This window comes from Doryrhamphus excisus, chromosome 23 (assembly GCF_030265055.1).
Source record: "Doryrhamphus excisus isolate RoL2022-K1 chromosome 23, RoL_Dexc_1.0, whole genome shotgun sequence".
NCBI classification, from domain to species: Eukaryota; Metazoa; Chordata; class Actinopteri; order Syngnathiformes; family Syngnathidae; genus Doryrhamphus; species Doryrhamphus excisus.
The window spans coordinates 8060001-8079618 of record NC_080488.1 but is presented as its reverse complement, the minus strand read 5'-3'; the positions used below and the strand labels follow the sequence as shown (position 1 = coordinate 8079618).

At 40.4% G+C, this 19618-nt stretch overlaps 1 protein-coding gene across 2 annotated transcripts in view; it reads left to right on the top strand.

Annotated features, from left to right (window-relative positions):
• Positions 1–19618, top strand: part of nlgn3a (neuroligin 3a) — a 218739-nt gene that overhangs the window by 174881 nt on the left and 24240 nt on the right. For both annotated transcript variants that reach the window (XM_058063836.1, XM_058063837.1), the window contains one exon: positions 18733–19522. In XM_058063836.1, the coding sequence (XP_057919819.1) occupies positions 18733–19522 (790 nt within the window). The remainder of the gene's footprint in view (positions 1–18732; positions 19523–19618) is intronic.

The following is a 19618-nucleotide window of genomic DNA, read 5'->3' as shown; positions in this document are numbered from 1 at the left end:
GTATATATGATATTTAGCCGGAAGATATTTTATCAAATCGGCGATTTCTTCAGAAACAATGCATATTTTCAAGGTGCAATGGAGCCAGAATGTTTGTTTTTTGTATGCATTCACACTCTGTAAATTGTTTGCCCCTGGAATGGAAGCTTCAGTCAGATATAATCAGACTCTTAGGCTTTCTAAGCTAGCGAGATTCAATGTAGTGAAAGAAAAAGGACCTACTAAGCAATACGATCCACCCACTAGTCTCCTTTTCGCTGAGATGTGGGGATTCGTCTCTTCACCTTTAACAACCCCACTGCTAATTTGTTTCTGCAAGCACTTAGGTACCTTTCTATTCTCCTTTTTTGGTCTGTCATTCTTTCTTCCCGTCATTGCTCTAAACCCCTCAGGATCCCCTCAAGGGGACGTAAACCCCCTTGAGATGATTTCTCTGTCACAAATGCTACTGCGCCCTCTCAGTGGCTTTCCTTGGCCCAAAAAAAATGAGTTACATCCATCCCATCTGGCTGTCACGGGCAAAATGTGGCCAAGAATAGAAGCTTCCCATCTTTCCACATTTCATGGCTGAGTTGTCAAAGTCATGTGAGAGACTTATATCTTTAACCCTCCCGTGACATCCTTACTCCATCTGATTTGTACTTAAGGAGCTTCCCAGTGTGCTCTTTGTCTCAGTGTAGCTTTGAGCTCTGTTCTGCATGCTACACGGGATGTTAAACATACATACAGTATATTTAGAAACAGTTGGAGTCCAAACCGCGCTGCAGTCGTGTGCACGATGCTCCAATTAAGCGCAGTATCTGTAGGAACAATAAGCCTTAATCATTTCCTCTCAACACACTGATCTAGAATCTATTTGTGGACACAGCAGGGGGGAGAGGGACAAATCAGAAAACATCTTTAACAACTTGTCTCATCTAATGAGATTAGCAGAGCTGCTTGCACAGTCGTGACATGGCGATACACACAGATAACCCTGTAATAACTCATTATTCTTCCCGTTTCCGCATTGACGCCTATTCGGGGGCCGCCTGCGTGTTGTTGTGCATCCTATCAGGCTCATATCTAAACACAGCGGTGAAGCAAGTGGAGCAAACATGTTGAATGCCGCCTCCAATGCCGGAACACAATGAAGGACTTGGAGATAGCAGCCTATGCTTCTCAGAAGCTGCTGCATTAGTGACTCACCAAATGTGCAAAATATTCACCCTCTTAGTGGGGAGGTTTGTGGGAGGAAGTCATGACAATCCATGATGGCCAAATATACGGCTAAATGAGGACAAAAAAGAGGACTTTCTTGTGGTTTCAAGTTTTGAGACTTTAAATAAACATGCAGTGGCGCTATCCGCAGCTCCACACAATGCAGCGGTACGTCCAGTTCAAACATTCATTCATTTATTCATTTTCTATAGGGTTTAGATGGTGCTGGAGCCTATCCCAACCTGGAGGTACAACCTCGACTGGTCGCCAGCCAATCACAGGGCACATATAGTCAAACAACCATTCACACTCACATTCATACCTATGGACAATTTGGAGTCGCTAATTAACCTAGCATGTTTTTGGAATGTGGGAGGAAACCGGAGTACCCGGAGAAAACCCACGCATGCACGGGGAGAACATGCAAACTCCACACAGAGATGCCCGAGGGTGGAATTGAACTCGGGTCTCAGAGCTGTGAGGCCTCCGCACTAACCACTTGCACACCGTGCAGCCCCAGTGCAAACTGTGCATTCACCCATTCATTCATTTTCTACCGCTTTTTCTTCAGGAGAGTCACGGGCATGCTGGAGCCTATCCCAACTGTCTTCAGGCGAGAGGCGGGGTACACCCTGGACTGGTGGCCAGCCAATCACAGGGCACATATAGTCAAACAACCATTCACACTCACATTCATACCTATGGACAATTTGGAGTCGCTAATTAACCTAGCATGTTTTTGGAATGTGGGAGGAAACCGGAATACCCGGAGAAAACTCATGCATGCACGGGGAGAACATGCAAACTCCACACAGAGATGGCCGAGGGTGGAATTGAACTCGGGTCTCAGAGCTGTGAGGCCTCCGCACTAACCACTTGTGCACCGTGCAGCTCCAGTGCAATCATTCATTCATTTTCTACCGCTTTTTCCTCACGGGAGTCACGGGCATGCTGGAGCCTATCCCAGCTGTCTTCTTCACAGGGCACATATAGACAAACAACCATTCACACTCACATTCATACCTATGGACAATTTGGAGTCGCTAATTAACCTAGCATGTTTTTGGAATGTGGGAGGAAACCGGAATAGCCGGAGAAAACTCACACATGCATAGGGAGAACAAGTAAACTCCACACAGAGATGCCCGAGGGTGGAATTGAACTCGGGTCTCAGAGCTGTGAGGCCTGTGCACTAACCACTTGCACACCGTGCAGCCCCAGTGCAAACAGCCAGTCAAAAATATGTCTTCTGAAGACCTCAGTTCAGCTAGCTACAAAGAAATAACAAAATTTTGTTTTTTTGTGGCATCCATACCAAACATACAGCAAAAAGTGAACATTAGGGTTGGGTAATACCAAGTATTCAGCTGGGGGAGGGAGGTTACATTACCGGATGATTAAACATGCTACTGTGATTATATTTGGGTTATATTGGCTGGATCTTGTTATGACCCCCCTACCCCCGGGGGCTACACGCCCGGCTGCATATACAATACTATTCAAACAACATTAACCATATGAACAACATATTAACTATCTCATGATTACTGAAAATATGTGTTCATCAACTAATACGTGAAACTGAATTATAAAGTGTATGTATGTCTTTTAATTAATATATGAGTTATGCATGACTGATTAAGATATGCCTTTATTCCTTTACTATTAACCTTTACTATCAAAAGAGCCATGTTACCCCCACGCTTACTAAAACATATTTTAAAAACAATATCTAAACTTTTTTAGTTTGAATCTTAATTTTGCCAATTTTAACAGCAGAATACAACAAATTGTTGTTTCTCGTCACATGTGAAGCATAAATGTAAGGAGCAGTGGGTTGCTGACCCCTGGCCCAGTGTTTACATTGATTACCACAAATGTATTGATTATGTTGTTAGGAAGAGTGTTAGCAACCTAAAATATCTATCACCATCCTTTATGAATCTGGAAATAGCCTTCTATTTGACAAACAAACAGTATAGTTAACAATTCAGCTGTAGTGGAGGTCTGCGTATACAGTATGTGGTCATACATAATGTACATATTGTGGTAAAACAATGTGGTGGTGGTATTAGACATTTGCACAGTACATATCATCATAAAAGGCGGTGTATTGATTTTATGTTTCACAGTGATGATCTTTTTTTTTCCATGTGTGTGCAAAAGATACTGATACTGCTGGTACTGATGAAAGATAAAAAGTACAGCAAATAGATGGAATGACTGCATGTTAGAGGAGGGAGATACTAATAAATACTAATTGATACGTTTTACTTAAGACATCTTGATTTTGTTCTCAATCAGAATTCACTCCACACTCTTTATTGGTCTCTGGTTCTACCATATCTTACTTATTGTGTGGAAATATGGGCTAATAACTATAAAAGCAATCTTCACTCGCTAAATGTACTGCAAAAAAGGTCAGTAAGGATAATTCATAATGCCGCCTACAGAGAACATACTAACTCCTTATTTCTAAAATCACAAATACTTCAACTTGCTGATATAGTTAATCTTCAAACAGCTAAAATAATGCATAAGGCTAAAAATAACCAATTAGCTAAAAATGTCATCCAATACTTTTCTACAAGAGAGGAGAAATATGATCTCAGGGAAGAACTACATTTGAAACACTTATATGCTAGGACTACGTTAAAAAGCCATAGCATTTCAGTATGTGGAATCAAACTATGGAATGGATTGAGTAAGGAAATCAAACAATGCACAACGATGAGCCAATTCAAGAAACAATACAAGCAGTTGATGTTTGCTAAATACAAGGATGAAGAGTCTTGAACCAGTCATGATGTGCTATATATATCACTATATTGACACTTACTATGGTACACATTATGTACCATAAAAAAAACCTTAAAGTGTATTATGGAAAGCAGGAAGTGAACAAATGTAACAGTTACTGATTGTAAAAGTACCAGATGGAGGGGTAGGATTTAATAAGCATTGCTTCTTCCTACTCCTTTTTGGACATGTGGAACTGTGAACTGATTATGTGATGCATTCAATTGTAATCTGATGCATGTTCAAATGAAATAAAACCGTTACCATTACTTTAAGGAGTGTTTAATCGTTAACATGGTAATATCACGTCTTTTCTTTTACACTTGTATGACTTCTAAGGTGCCCTTCAAAAACTTCTTAAAGCACGCTTGTGCAGTTAATAAAGGTTATAAGATGAACTCAGTTTCCATTATTTCCTATGTAAAAATGATTAACATACCATACTACTGCAAGCTTCTATAACCTTTACTGTAAGTGTGGTGACATCACTTTTATTCTAAGTGGGTGCAATTATAATAGTATGTCTTTTATAACTGTATGAAAAAGAAATATTAATTCATTTGTTTTCTACCGTTATCCTCACGAGTGTAGCGGGGGGTGCTGGAGCTTATTATTATTATTATTATTATTATTATTATTATTATTATTATTATTATTATTATTATTATTATTATTATTATTATTATTATTATTATTATTATTATTATTATTATTATTATTATTATTATTATTATTATTTACTATTATACAATTATTATTATTATTATTATTGTAATATTATTATTATTGTAATATTATTATTATTATATAATAATAATTCTTATATAATAATAATAATAAATATTCGTTTTCTACCGCTTATCCTCACAAGGGTCGCGGGGGTGCTGGAGCCTATGTTACCTGTACACTCTTTCACGTACAAGGCTTTGCTAGCAAGTAAACAGACTTAGAGTGGCTTAGAGCCATGCCCATATAAGGAAGTCTGTCCCTCTGTGACATCACAAAGGGGAAGTTTTACCACGCCTTTTGAAACCGAGCATTTTGAACGTATTTCAAGACTCACTTCCAAATGCGCAAAACTCATTATCTGAAACTTTGACATTGTTTAACACGAGAATACAACATTTTAACTACATTTATTGGTCAGAAAAGTGGAAAAAAAGCACACTCTGGACTGTTCGCCAGCCAATCACAGTTGAAAAAGAAATATTTTTTTCTAATAAATAGAAGCATCATCCAATGTTATTGTATTATGCGTCGCACGCAGGCTGAAGTAAATGTGGCAAATTAAACTGCAAATTATTTTCCACTCAGGTGACGTGGTGTGCTTGCCTGTTGATTAGCAGGCGGATTGATGAGTTCAAGGAGGAGGTGGATCCCTGCTGTGTTGTGCATACAGACACAGCGATAGCGGCCCCCGTGTGTTTGTGCTGTATTGACTAGTGGATGTTGCGTGCCTTGTCGTGATTTGTAGGAGGTACGACACTCAGGAGGGCTCAAGATGCACATCGATCCGCGGGTACAGCCTTCCAATGAGGTCATTTTTATTAATCCTCTCCTCGCCCCCTTTCTTACCTCTTACCGTTTCCTCTCTCTCTCTCACTTTCCTCTCCATGCTCTATGCTCTACTTTTTCTATTTCCTCTCCTTTCTTCCCTCCATCAACACTTCTGGATCAAACTCTTTATCTGGCCAAAGCTGCTGCCTGCAGGCGAGCTCTGCAAAGCTTGAGAAGAAGACCAATCGCTCCAAATAACATTATATAAGCCCAGCTTGAAGCATGTCTCACATTGATAGATGAACACACCGGCACTTTAAACACAACCTCTTTTATGGGCCGGATAAAAGGCAAGCAGGTCAGCCCTTCTGTTTTAAACTTGCTGTGCTAACATATTGCTGTGGGAACTCCGGGGAAGTATTGGGAGGTTTATCGATGGAGACGTTTATGTGCTTTATAAATATGTTGTTGACATCCATTTAGGTCCGTTCCAATGTTGTTTTTTTTATACAATGACAGTTTTTTTATGATTTTATAGCAGGAATCTTTCCTATCCTTCATACTTTATTATGAATGGCTCAATAGGTTATTACTTGGGCATATGAATTATTTTTTAACATGCAATAAATATTTTACAATAAAAATGAGCACTTAATAATAATAATAATAATAATAATAATAATAATAATAATTATTATTATTATTATTATTATTATTATTATTATTATTATTATTATTATTATTATTATTATTATTATTATTATTATTATTATTATTATTATTATTATTATTATAAATATGTTACAATAAAAACGAGCACTTAATAATAATAATAATAAGAATTATTATTATTATTATTATTATTATTATTATTATTATTATTATTGTGATGATTATTATATTAATAATAATAAATAATAATTATTATTGCTGTTATTAATTTTTACATGCAATAAAAATGAACACTTAATAATAATAATAAAATAAAATAATAGTAATAATAATTATTATTATATTAATAATATTATAATATTATAATAATATTATTATAATATAATAATAATTATTATTATTATTAAGTGCTCATTTTTATTGTAAAATATTTATTGCATGTTAAAAAATAATAATAATAATGATAATAATAATAATAATTATTATTATTATTATTATTATTATTATTATTATTATTATTATTATTATTATTATTATTATTATTATTATTATTATTATTATTATTATTATTATTATGTATATATATGTACAAATACAAGGTGGACCACCACAATGTATCCCACCAGGCATGCTTTTTTTTTTGTCCCGTCCAGCCATTGAGGCAGGCATGCCCTTGCCTTTGCTCTGTGTCAGGAAAGGTGTAAGCTACAACTTCCCTGTACTATGAAATTTTATTTATTTTATTTTTATAAATTTTGTTTGATGGAGGTTGACGCTACCAGTTCTGGAGCATTCAGTTCGTGGCCTGAACCCATTTTGCATGTATACGCAAGAACGAGGTCGTGTGGGATCATCCGGAGCCAAATGGTACACAACAATCCACCATATGTGCGTGAATCACAAATTTAATGATTTATTTCAAATTGAAAGAGTTTTATATAAAGTTAAAATCATAAAAACGGTACAAGGTTGAGCAAACATGGGTCTTAGTACCTATTTGGAGCAGTTTAAGTCCAATCCAAAATGCCATCCTTGCATGGTTGTGCGCCGCTTTCCATGGTCCTGATTCTGTCAGCTGCATTTTGATATTGACGACTTTGATGTTAGACAGAGATTTAATGGACCAGAAAAACCAAGTCGGTGCCGTTTCAGGCCTGACAGACCGAATGTGAAATTATCCATAAACTAATGCATGATTCGACCACAGCCACTTTTTGTTTAAGTGGCTGGGGCCTCCAGGCTGTAGTCATGGTAACGGCAGCTTTAACCCTATGACTTCAAGTGACCAATGACGTACAAGGAGGCTAATTCGATCTCCTGAGGTTGACTGAACTGTTTCATATAGCTTTACCATTTGGGGTGAAATAATGATTCCTGGAAGGAGATGAGGCTTAAAATGAATAATAGAAAAACACAGCAGAGGAGTGTGGAAAGCGAGACATATTTTCCAGACAGACAGCGTATTTTTTTTTTTTAGTAAAAGAAGGAAGCTCTGTGTAGCTCACTGGTCTGTGGAGATTTTCTTCCAGTGAGGAGATGGTGGAGGTAAGATGGCTCAGAGGATTCAGGCTTCATTGAGCGCAGGCTTATGCCTAATAATTAGCAGGGAGGGACTCAGCATGGGTCCTCAGAACAGGAGACAGCGAGAGCGGGATTGAGAGAGACGAAAAACAGAGCGGGGGAAAGATAAAAGACAAGGAAGGAAGAAGCAAGGAGAAGATCCAGCAGGAGTTGTGTGGGGGGGAAAAAAACAGTTCTGTGTTTGTCTTTTTTGTGCTTTTTTTTTTGCTGCTTTGCATATATTCACACCATTAGTTCTTAAATATGAGGATACGCCATTTTTTTCATGAAATTTGACGGTTACATGAAATGTCTACAGCAGGGGTTCCCAAACTTTACCAACTCGGGGCCCACTTGAAAATCTAAAAGTTGCCTTTGTCCTATAAACAGTACATAGACAAAATGCTGTGTTCTCAGAGCACTTAATAATAATAATTATTATTTTTATTTTATTTATTTTTATTTTTATTTTATAATTATTATTAATATATTATATAATTATAATTATATATTATATGTGATAATAATAATTCTTCTTATTATAGTTTTTATATTTTATGATTAATAATATTAATAATTTCAATAGGTTATTACATGGGCATATGAATAATTTTTTTAACATGCAATACATTTTTTACAATAAAAATGAGCACTTATTATTATTATTATTAATAATTGCAAAATTGATTGCATAATATTTTATAACATGTTATAATATTAAATATTATTATAATAAAATATAATATTTTCTATATTTATAATTATAATAATAATTATTATTATTATTAAGTGCTCATTTTTATTGTAAAATATTTATTGCATGTTAAAAAATATTTATAATAATAATAATACAATATATAATATAATATATAATGTAATATAATAATAGAATTATAATTTTTTTAAATAATAACACAAATAATAATTATCATTTTTATTATATTTTTTATATTTTATAATTAATAATAATAATCTCAATAGGTTATTACTTGGGCATATTAATAATTTTTTTAACATGCAATAAATATTTTACAATTTTAAAAATAATATTTATAAAAATGAATCATATTTTTAATGATCTCTCATGGCCCACCTGCAGTACCACCACGGCCCACCAATGGGGCACCGGCCCACACTTTGGGAACCACTGGTCTAGAGGTACTCTGAGGTACTTTCTAGTACCTGTCCAGTTTGGGTTCCAAACATGCCAAACTAACATAAACTATGGATACGCCGAGTAAGAAAAGTGGCACTAACCACTGTGGCTGTAGGAAACCTCCATGGTGTAGTTTTTATTACCTCTTTAAGATAGTCGTAGCTGCATTTGAGCGGCTTTATGTATCTTTGCATGCACTTTAAAAAGCGGGTTGGTGTGAAAATACACGATGACCACTTTACTTCTTAACGGTATTACAACATTGGTTCTGTTCCTGCTGTGTTGTGCAATATTCAAATAATAAATGATTTTGTGGTAGTTTTAAAAAAGAATCACATTTATGTCATTTATTCTATAATCTACGTCCTGCGGCAATCTGTTTTTCTGCTTCCCTCCGTCTCCCCTCGAAAACACTTGCTTTAGTCGATAGCCACATGCTGTGAAGTAAATAGAATAGACGCTCTATCACTTGCGCTGTTGTTTGTTATTGTGTTTGATTCCAACAGTTATGTTTTCACAGATTGCCACTGTACTATTCTGAAATGGAAAAACCACTCGCCACCAAACAGACAGCTGTTTTTTTCTTTATTATTAAAATAGCATTGTAGAGTTGTAACTTTTTTTTTAAAATGCTTTTTCCAGTGGCTTTTATCCCAGGGCCAATCTGATAAAACACATGTGACGCTTCAGTGACATTTGCCAGCTGTTCCAGATTACAAAGTACACTCGTTTACATTGCTTTCTGGCTTCATCACCAACAGAACATCCTTGGCCATTAACACGCAGTGTCACACATACATGGGACTAAATACATCGGCAGTGATCCAAAGCACTGCTGTGTCATGTTTTCATCTCTACAGAGATGCTCCATTGCCTTGTTTAAATCATCATTTAATCTAAATTACACTGGTTCAAAAATGCATTTGTTCACTTCCTGCTTTCCATAATACAGTTTAAGGTTCATTCATTCATTTTCTACCGCTTTTCCTCACAAGGGTCTGAGGGGTGCTGGAGCCTATCCCAGCTGTCTTCGGGCGAGAGGCGGGGTACACCCTGGACTGGTCGCCAGCCAATCACAGGGCACATTTAGACAAACAACCATTCACACTCACATTCATACCTATGGACAATTTGGAGTCAACAATTAACCTAGCATGTTTTTGGAATGTGGGAGGAAACCGGAGTACCCGGAGAAAACTCACACATACTCCGAGCCGAGGGTGGATGGCCGAGTGTGGGATTGAACCCTGGTCTGTGCACTAACCACTCAATCACCGTGCAGCCATAATAGTAATAGTTGTACACATTCATTCATTTTCTACCGCTTTTTCCTCACAAGGGTCGCTGGAGCCTATCCCAGCTGTCTTTGGGCAAGAGGCGGGGTGCACCCTGGACTGGTCGCCAGCCAATCACAGGGCACATATAGACAAACAACCATTCACACTCACATTCATACTTATGGACAATTTCATTCATTCATTCATTTTCTACCGCTTTTTCCTCACGAGGGTCGCGGGGGTGCTGGAGCCTATCCCAGCTGTCTTCGGGCAAGAGGCGGGGTACACCCTGGACTGGTCGCCAGCCAATCACAGGGCACATATAGACAAACAACCATTCACACTCACATTCATACCTATGGACAATTTGGAGTCGCTAATTAACCTAGCATGTTTTTGGAATGTGGGAGGAAACCGGAGTACCCGGAGAAAACTCACACATACTCCGAGCCGAGGGTGGGATTGAACCCTGGTCTGCGCACTAACCACTCATCCACCGTGCAGCCATAATAGTAATAGTTGTACACATTCATTCATTTTCTACCGCTTTTTCCTCACAGGGGTCGCTGGAGCCTATCCCAGCTGTCTTTGGGCAAGAGGCGGGGTACACCCTGGACTGGTCGCCAGCCAATTACAGGGCACATATAGACAAACAACCATTCACACTCACATTCATACCTATGGACAATTTGGAGTCGCTAATTAACCTAGCATGTTTTTGGAATGTGGGAGGAAACCGGAGTACCCGGAGAAAACCCACGCATGCACGGGGAGAACATGCAAACTCCACACAGAGATAGCCCGAGGGTGGAATTGAACCCTGGTCTCCTAGCTGTGTGCCGCCCCAGGTGTGAATTGTACATCTCTAACCTACGCAACGGTTATCGTACCTGCAAGGTCAAGTCCGTATGAGCCATGAATTATCCCCACAAGCCACTCCACCTACTCAGGGCTTGAACCACATGCCCATTTAACGGGTGTCTAGCAATGGGGCAGCGCGGTCAAGGTCAGCTCACCACGACCACGGCGGCGACGGTGCGACGCGACAGCATTTTTAGCAGCGACCCCGATGAATGATTACCTCGCAGCTTCGGTCATAATTCAATGTGACCTCAATCTGCCAGCGACGTTATGCTTTGATGGATCAGCTCACGATATAAGTGTTGGGTTTCTCGCATGTCAAACACGGGAAGATAACAATAAAGCGATGTGTTGCTTCGACAAAGCAAAACATTTCAGATATGAGCGTGACACACGTTTTGTCTTTTAGCGAAATCGCTCAGAAATCTGAGTGACGAGTTGCGTCACAAATAGTTAACACAGTCATTATGATGTATGTGTGTCTATTCATCGCTTTTCTGCCTTATCAATCAAAGTCAGTGCTAACACACCTGCACACACACACACACACACTTCCTGCTGTGTATAATTAGTGGATTCTCTCAGTGGGTGATAGATCTGATGCTCTTCTCTTCCCTCTCTCTCTCGTTGACCTTCCCCCAGTGGGCTTCCTATACCACAGTGGGGCTCATCACACACAGCTGTAATACATATTTATCGCCCTGGTGACAGCTCCTGTACGCCGGATTTATATGATTCTCGACAAACAATAGTGAAGCCCGACTCGCTCTTGCTCTCTTTCATCAAACAAAGCGAAAGATAAATCTAACTACTGTCGCCGCCGCTCAGCCCTCCTCAGCAGTCAGCCATCTGTGGCTTTTAATGCAGCCGATGTTGCATTCGTAGCACACTTATGTGGGATATTTTGTTTATTAAGAACATTTGTGAGGTCATAGGTCACTGATTTTGGATCTAAGAGAGGGTCGCGGGGGGTGCTGGAGCCTATCCCAGCTGTCTGTGGGCGAGAGGCGGGGTACATGCTGGATTAGTCGCCAGCCAATCACAGGGAACATATAGACAAACAACCATTCACACTCACATTCATACCGCTAATTAGCTAATTAGCCTAGCATGTTTTTTGGAATGTGGGAGGAAATCCACATTCCGGAGAAAAACATGCAAACTCCACACAGAGATGGCCGAGGGTGGAATTGAACCCTGGTCTCCTAGCTGTGAGGTCTGCGCGCTAACCACTAGACCGCCGTGCCGCCCGGATTGAAAATATTGCACCACATAATCCAAAAATATTTAGCCTTAAGACAAAATTGAATATTGTATAATAAAAAAAAAATTCCTCACAAGGGTCGCAGGGGTGCTGGAGCCTACCCCAGCTGTCTTCGGGCGAGAGGCAGGGTACACCAGTGGACTGGTGGCCAGCCAATCACAGGGCACATATAGACAAACAACCATTCACACTCACATTCATACCTATGGATGATTTGGAGTCGCTAATTAACCTAGCATGTTTTTGGAATGTGGGAGGAAACCGGAGTACCCGGAGAAAACCCACGCATGCACGGGGAGAACATGCAAACTCCACACAAAGATGGCAGAGGGTGGAATTGAACCCTGGTCTCCTAGCTGTGAGGTCTGCGCGCTAACCACTAGACCGCCGTGCCGCCTAGATTGAAAATATTGCACCACATAATCCAAAAATATTTAGCCTTAAGACAAAATTGAATATTGTATAAAAAATTCATTCATTAATTTTCTACCGCTTTTTCCTCACGAGGGTCGCGGGGGTGCTGGAGCCTATCCCAGCTGTCTATGAGCGAGAGGCGGGGTACACCCTGGACTAGTCGCCAGCCAATCACAGGGCACATATAGACAAACAACCATTCACACTCACATTCATACCTATGGATAATTTGGAGTCGCTAATTAACCTAGCATGTTTTTGGAATGTGGGAGGAAACCGGAGTACCCGGAGAAAACCCACGCATGCACGGGGAGAACATGCAAACTCCACACAGAGATGCCCGAGGGTGGAATTGAACCCTGGTCTCCTAGCTGTGAGGTCTGCGCGCTAACCACTATACCACCGTGCCGCCTGGATTGAAAATATTGCACCACATAATCCAAAAATATTTAGCCTTAAGAAAAAATTGTCTTCAGAAATGAATATTGTATTAAAAATATGCAAAAGTTTTGTTTCAAAGTGCATTAACATAGTGCATAATTATTAAATGCATGGTTCAAGGTGTTGCGTAACATGGATGTAATTTGACGCCAATGCTACAATCCAGCTAGTGAAGTAGTAGCTAACCGGCCATAAGAGGAAAGTGGCCGGACAAGCCCCTCGCGTCCCGCCATCCACCCCCTGCCCCCGCCAGCCGGCAAAAGCAGCAAATTGCATCTTATGGCTGTCACTCTTAATGCTTTCAAGTGGGTGAAATCCTCGACATCTGCTTCCACTCACTGAGACGCAGCACAGGCCGTCACCCTGCAGAGATGCACAGCCTATAGGACAGCTTGAAGGGCAGACACAATGCTCGTGGTGGCGTTCATAGCCAGTGGGATTCATGGTGCAGGGACAGAAACAACAAATAAAAACTTCACTAGCTGGCATTTATTTTTGGCACATTTGGTAATCAGTCACATGATAGTGAAAGGCGTTTAGAATATTTACATTAATTTATATTATTGCAATCGGAGCACCACTTATAGTTTGGGCTCAAAATGCATCATCTGTTTTCTAATGAGTGAACAAACAGTAAGTTACGGGATGGACAGGTGACTGATTAAATCTCCCCTGAAAGGAAGTTATTGCAAGGTGTCTGAAGTACAGCCTGGGGGCCATTTGCAGCCCGGGGCTAGTTTTTTATTGGCCCGCAGCTCACTCTTTAAGAGAAAAACAGCAAAAAAAAGGGGAAAAAACGTGTAATAATAGTAATATTCATTCATTCATTTTCTACCGCTTTTTCCTCACGCGGGGTACACCCTGGACTGGTGGCCAGCCAATCACAGGGCACATATAGACAAACAACCATTCACACTCACATTCATACCTATGGACAATTTGGAGTCGGCAATTAACCTAGCATGTTTTTGGAATGTGGGAGGAAACCGGAGTACCCGGAGAAAAACCACACAATACTCCGGACCGAGTGTGGAATTGAACCTTGGTTTGCGCACTAACCACTCATCCACCGTGCAGCCATAATACTAATAGTTGTACACATTCATTCATTCATTTTCGACCGCTTTTTCCTCACGAAGGTTGCGGGGGTGCTGGAGCTTATCCCAGCTGTCTTCGGGTGAGAGGCGAGCTGAGGGTGGATGGCCGAGGGTGGGATTGAACCCTGGTTTGCGCATTAACCACTCGCCACCGTGCAGCCATAATAGTAATAGTTGTACACATTCATTCATTCATTCATTCATTCATTTTCAACCGCTTTTTCCTCACGAGGGTCGCGGGGGTGCTGGAGCCTATCCCAGCTGTCTGCAGGCGAGAGGCGGGGTACACCCTTGGACTGGTCGCCAGCCAATCACAGGGCACATATAGACAAACAACCATTCACACTCACATTCATACCTATAGAAAATTTGGAGTCGCCAAATAACCTAGCATGGTTTTGGAGTGTGGGAGGAGAAAACCCACACATACTCCGGGTCGCGGGTGGGATTGAACCCTAGTCTCCTAGCTGTGAGGTCTGCGCACAAACCACTCATCCACCGTGCAGCCATAATAGTAATAGTTAAGTATGAACTATGGTAATGGTAATGGTTTTATTTCATTTGAACATGCATCAGATTACAATTGAATGCATCACATAATCAGTTCACAGTTCCACATGTCCAAAAGGAGTAGGAAGAAGCAAAGCTTATTAAATCCTACCCCTCCATCTGGTACTTTTACAATCAGTAACTGTTACATTTGTTCACTTCCTGCTTTCCATAATACAGTTTAAGGTTTTTTTTTTTGTTTTTTTAATAATGCACCTCGTACCGATGTACAAGGTGATATGACCATACAATAACATAATGGGTACCATATTAAGTGTCAATATAGTGATATATATAGCACATTTTATCTTGAATTGGCTCATCGTTGTGCATTGTTTGATTTCCTTACTCAATCCTCAACTAAATTATTAGTGAGTATTAACTCAAATATTAACTCAAGCATGACAATGGAGGTATCACAGTTATAAGCCAGTAGTGTAGCTGGTAAGCACACTTTAAATAAAAAAAAAAAACACTTAACAGTTCACCCATGCAGATAAATTAATTGTACTTACTACTCGGGAACAAATAAATGTAAATAGGCGTGTAAATAAACACTTCATCTTCGCCAGGAAGAAATAAGCCCCCCGCCGCTACTGATTAAGGCTACCAAAGTGATATATCTGGCACTTAAGTCTTCTGTTTACCTCATAAACGCAGAGTGTTGAGCAGCCACCCACACCGATGCTGAAATATTACTCTCAAACTCTACACGCCACAGAAGTTGCTCCAACATCTAGCGGTGTTTTTGTCGTTACTCGTAATTGGCCGTGGAATTCCGTTACGTGAACAATAAAGCAGCATGGTCAAGTGATTGGAGCTTGGCCTCTTGACTCGGAAAGATCGGTAAAGCGGTGATGGCGACACACACGGCGACGAAAACCCTACCGTAAACTGCAAACATTATGTCACCTTTAATCTTCTCTATGTAATGGGAATTTTTTCGAAAGGATGCAATTCAATTATTTCCTCGGAAATGATGTTTCCTGTTTGGGATGTATGCCTTGTGGTGGAAAGTCATCTCAGATTTCCTTCATATTGCACTGCAACTAAAATGTAATTTCATTTGAGAGCGAGAGAACCCATGAGACTGTAGATTTGTTTGTGTTGGTTTTTCCACAACACACACATATACAACACTCGCCTCCTATATCGGAGGTCTGTAGCATAATGTGTTTATAACTGCATATCACAAGCACTTTCTCTCAATGTATGCCACCAGGTTGCATTTTCTTGGCAAGTGAACGCGCACATACGGAATAGTTTCGTTTTATTTATAGCAATCCACCCACAAACTCCCTTAGAAGCTAGTGATCTTGCGTTTTTTCTTAATGCACATTTTCAGTTGGCGTTAAACGAAAGCGATACAAAAGTAAGGTAAATGTCACCGGGAGCATCACAGATAGACGCCGCTGATAAATAGGCTAATGATGTTTCGGAAAAAAGCTAAGCGGCGTAAATGTCATTCAATGTCAATTCAACATTATAACAGCAGATAAAAATATCAACCATGATGAACATTGTCAAAATTAATTGTATAAATAATATATAACACGGCTGCACGGTGGTTGAGTGGACCTCACAGCTAGGAGACCCAAGTTCAATCCCACCATCGGCAATCTCCGGGTTGTATGTTATTTCTTAGAAGCTAGCTGAACTGAGGTCTGTTTGTACTGGGGCTGCACGGTGTATAAGTGGTTGGTGCGCAGGCCTCACAGCTCGGACACCCAAGTTCAATTCCACCCTCGGCTATCTCTGTGTGGAGTTTGCATGTTCTCCCCGTGCATGCATGGGTTTTTTCCGGGTATTCCGGTTTCCTCCCACATTCCAAAAACATGCTAGGTTAATTAGCGACTCCAAATTGTCCATAGGTATGAATGTGAGTGTGAATGGTTGTTTGTCTATATGTGCCCTGTGATTGGCTGGCGACCAGTCCAGGGTGTACCCCGCCTCTCGTCCCGAAGACAGCTGGGATAGGCTCCAGCACCCCCGTGACCCTCATGAGGATAAGTGGTAGAAAATGAACGAATGAATGAATAATACAGTATATAACACGGCTGCACGGTGGACGAGTGGACCTCACAGCTAAGAGACCCGAGTTCAATCCCACCATCAGCAATCTCCGAGTTGTATCTTATTTCTTAGAAGCTAGCTGAACTGAGGTCTTCAGAAGACATATTTATGACTGGCTGTTTGCACTGGGGCTGCACAGCGTGCAAGTGGTTGGTGCGCAGGCCTCACAGCTAGGACACCTGAGTTCAATTCCACCCTCGGCTATCTCTGTGTGGAGTTTGCATGTTCTCCCCGTGTATGCATGTTTTTTTTCCGGGTACTCCGGTTTCCTCCCACATTCCAAAAACATGCTAGGTTAATTGGCGACTCCAAATTGTCCATAGGTATGAATGTGAGTGTGAATGGTTGTTTGTCTATATGTGCCCTGTGATTGGTTGGGGACCGGTCCAGGGTGTACCCTGCCTCTCGCCCGAAGACAGCTGGGATAGGCTCCAGCACTACCCGCAACCCTTGTGACGAAAAAGCGGTAGAAAATGAATGAATGAAAAACAAACTTAAACTATATTAGGAAAGCAGGAAGTGAACAAATGTAACAGTTATGTCATATTATGTCATTGTATGGTCATATCACCTCGTACTTTGGTACAAGGTGCATTATTTAAAAAAAAAAAAAAACAACCTTAAACTGTGTTATGGAAAGCAGGAAGTGAACAAATGTAACAGTTACTGATTGTAAAAGTACCAGATGGAGGGGTAGGATTTAATAAGCTTTGCTTCTTCCTACTCCTTTTGGACATTACTGTTTTTATTAGTGTCATTATTCTGTTTTTACTTTCTCTTCTTTTTTAGCTGTATGACTTACTATTGTGCATGTGTTTTGTGTTATATTGGCTACTGTGCAGCACTTTGGGCAGTTAACTGTTGGAAATGTGCTATATAAATACATTTGACCTTGACCTTGATATGTATTGTAGATATTTTTTTTATGACACTCTTGTTTACACAGTTAGACAGCAAACTGTGCTTTTATTTTGAAGGCCGGTAGTATGTCCTCTGTGTGTTGAGAATGTCTGTACGGTGAGTTAGCTACAAGAATAAATAAAGAACGTGCACGCTGTCATCCCGCATTGTGAAAAAGCGTTGAAGATATACTCATCCACACACGTAACCACACTAGCGTGCTAAACTAAGCTAACCTTCGCCGGTGTTTACCACCATTTCAACCTGTTTAGTTCAACAGGAGGCGTTATAGTAGCGTTTATAGTGAGAACGGTCCGCCTAGTAAATACTTCCCCATACAAACGTTCCCTCTTTTCACGATGACAGCATTTCATTCATCTTATCGAGCAAATTCCGCCGCGGCGCGCAACTCGCCTTGTTTCCGTTTATATCATTTTTACCTCTATAAGTCATTTTCTTATCATTGGAAGACTATATACAAGTATATGAAAAATATCGGCTAACCCGAGTATAGTGTTGATTTATTCAACAGCACAAGTTTATTCATGATACTGCTTGGAAATCCATGAATGTTTTGTTCTTTATTTTCATAATGTTTCCATGTATTGTAAAAAACGAAACAAAAAAAAAACATAAGCGCTATATTTGTAGCATCTGTTTCTGACAAGCATACAAATTATAATAACTGAGGGAGTCATAGGGAATTGTATGGCAAAGACAAAGTGATCATTCTCTCCGCAAGACCAGGCCATCTGCACATTCATTGTCACAGACATGATTCTATTATTATAGGCATTTATTATTGTTCTATGTTGAACGTATTGTCAAGAACGTATTGTCAATCTGTGCTGTGTTGTTCTTGTCAGTCGGTTCTTGAACATGTCAGCTGCCAAATGCACAGCCATTGTGTTGTGTGGCACAAAAAAAACGGAATTATCCATCACATGATGTGTTCCTTGTGTTCTCGTACAGGTCTCTTCCACCGTGCCATCATTCAGAGCGGCTCGGCACTCTCCAGCTGGGCGGTGAACTACCAACCGGTCAAGTATACCCGTCTCCTGGCTGAGAAGGTGGGCTGTAACGTACTGGATACATTAGACATGGTGGACTGCCTGAGGAAGAAGAGTTCCAGGGAGCTGGTGGAGCAGGACATACAACCCGCCAGGTACCACGTGGCTTTTGGACCTGTAATCGATGGTGATGTGATTCCGGATGACCCTGAGATTCTTATGGAGCAGGGCGAGTTTCTCAACTATGATATCATGTTAGGGGTCAATCAAGGTGAAGGGCTTCGCTTTGTGGAGAACGTGGTGGATTCTGAGGATGGTGTCTCTGGAAACGACTTTGACTTTTCCGTGTCAGACTTTGTGGACAGCTTGTACGGATACCCGGAGGGTAAAGACACACTAAGGGAAACCATTAAGTTCATGTACACAGACTGGGCCGACAAAGAGAATCCTGAAACCAGACGCAAGACTCTGGTGGCTCTGTTCACCGACCACCAGTGGGTGGAACCGTCTGTGGTGACTGCGGATCTGCACGCTCGCTATGGCTCCCCCACGTATTTTTATGCCTTTTACCACCACTGCCAGAGTCTCATGAAACCTGCCTGGTCCGATGCCGCTCACGGGGACGAGGTGCCCTATGTGTTTGGAATTCCGATGATCGGTCCAACTGACCTTTTCCCCTGCAACTTCTCCAAGAACGATGTCATGCTCAGTGCGGTGGTAATGACCTACTGGACCAACTTTGCGAAGACTGGGTGAGTTAAGACTTGAAGTTATTACTTTCTTAGTCTACTTTATGGTATTGGGAAATATGTATTTATTGTCCTAAATGGTCAATGACTTTATCAATT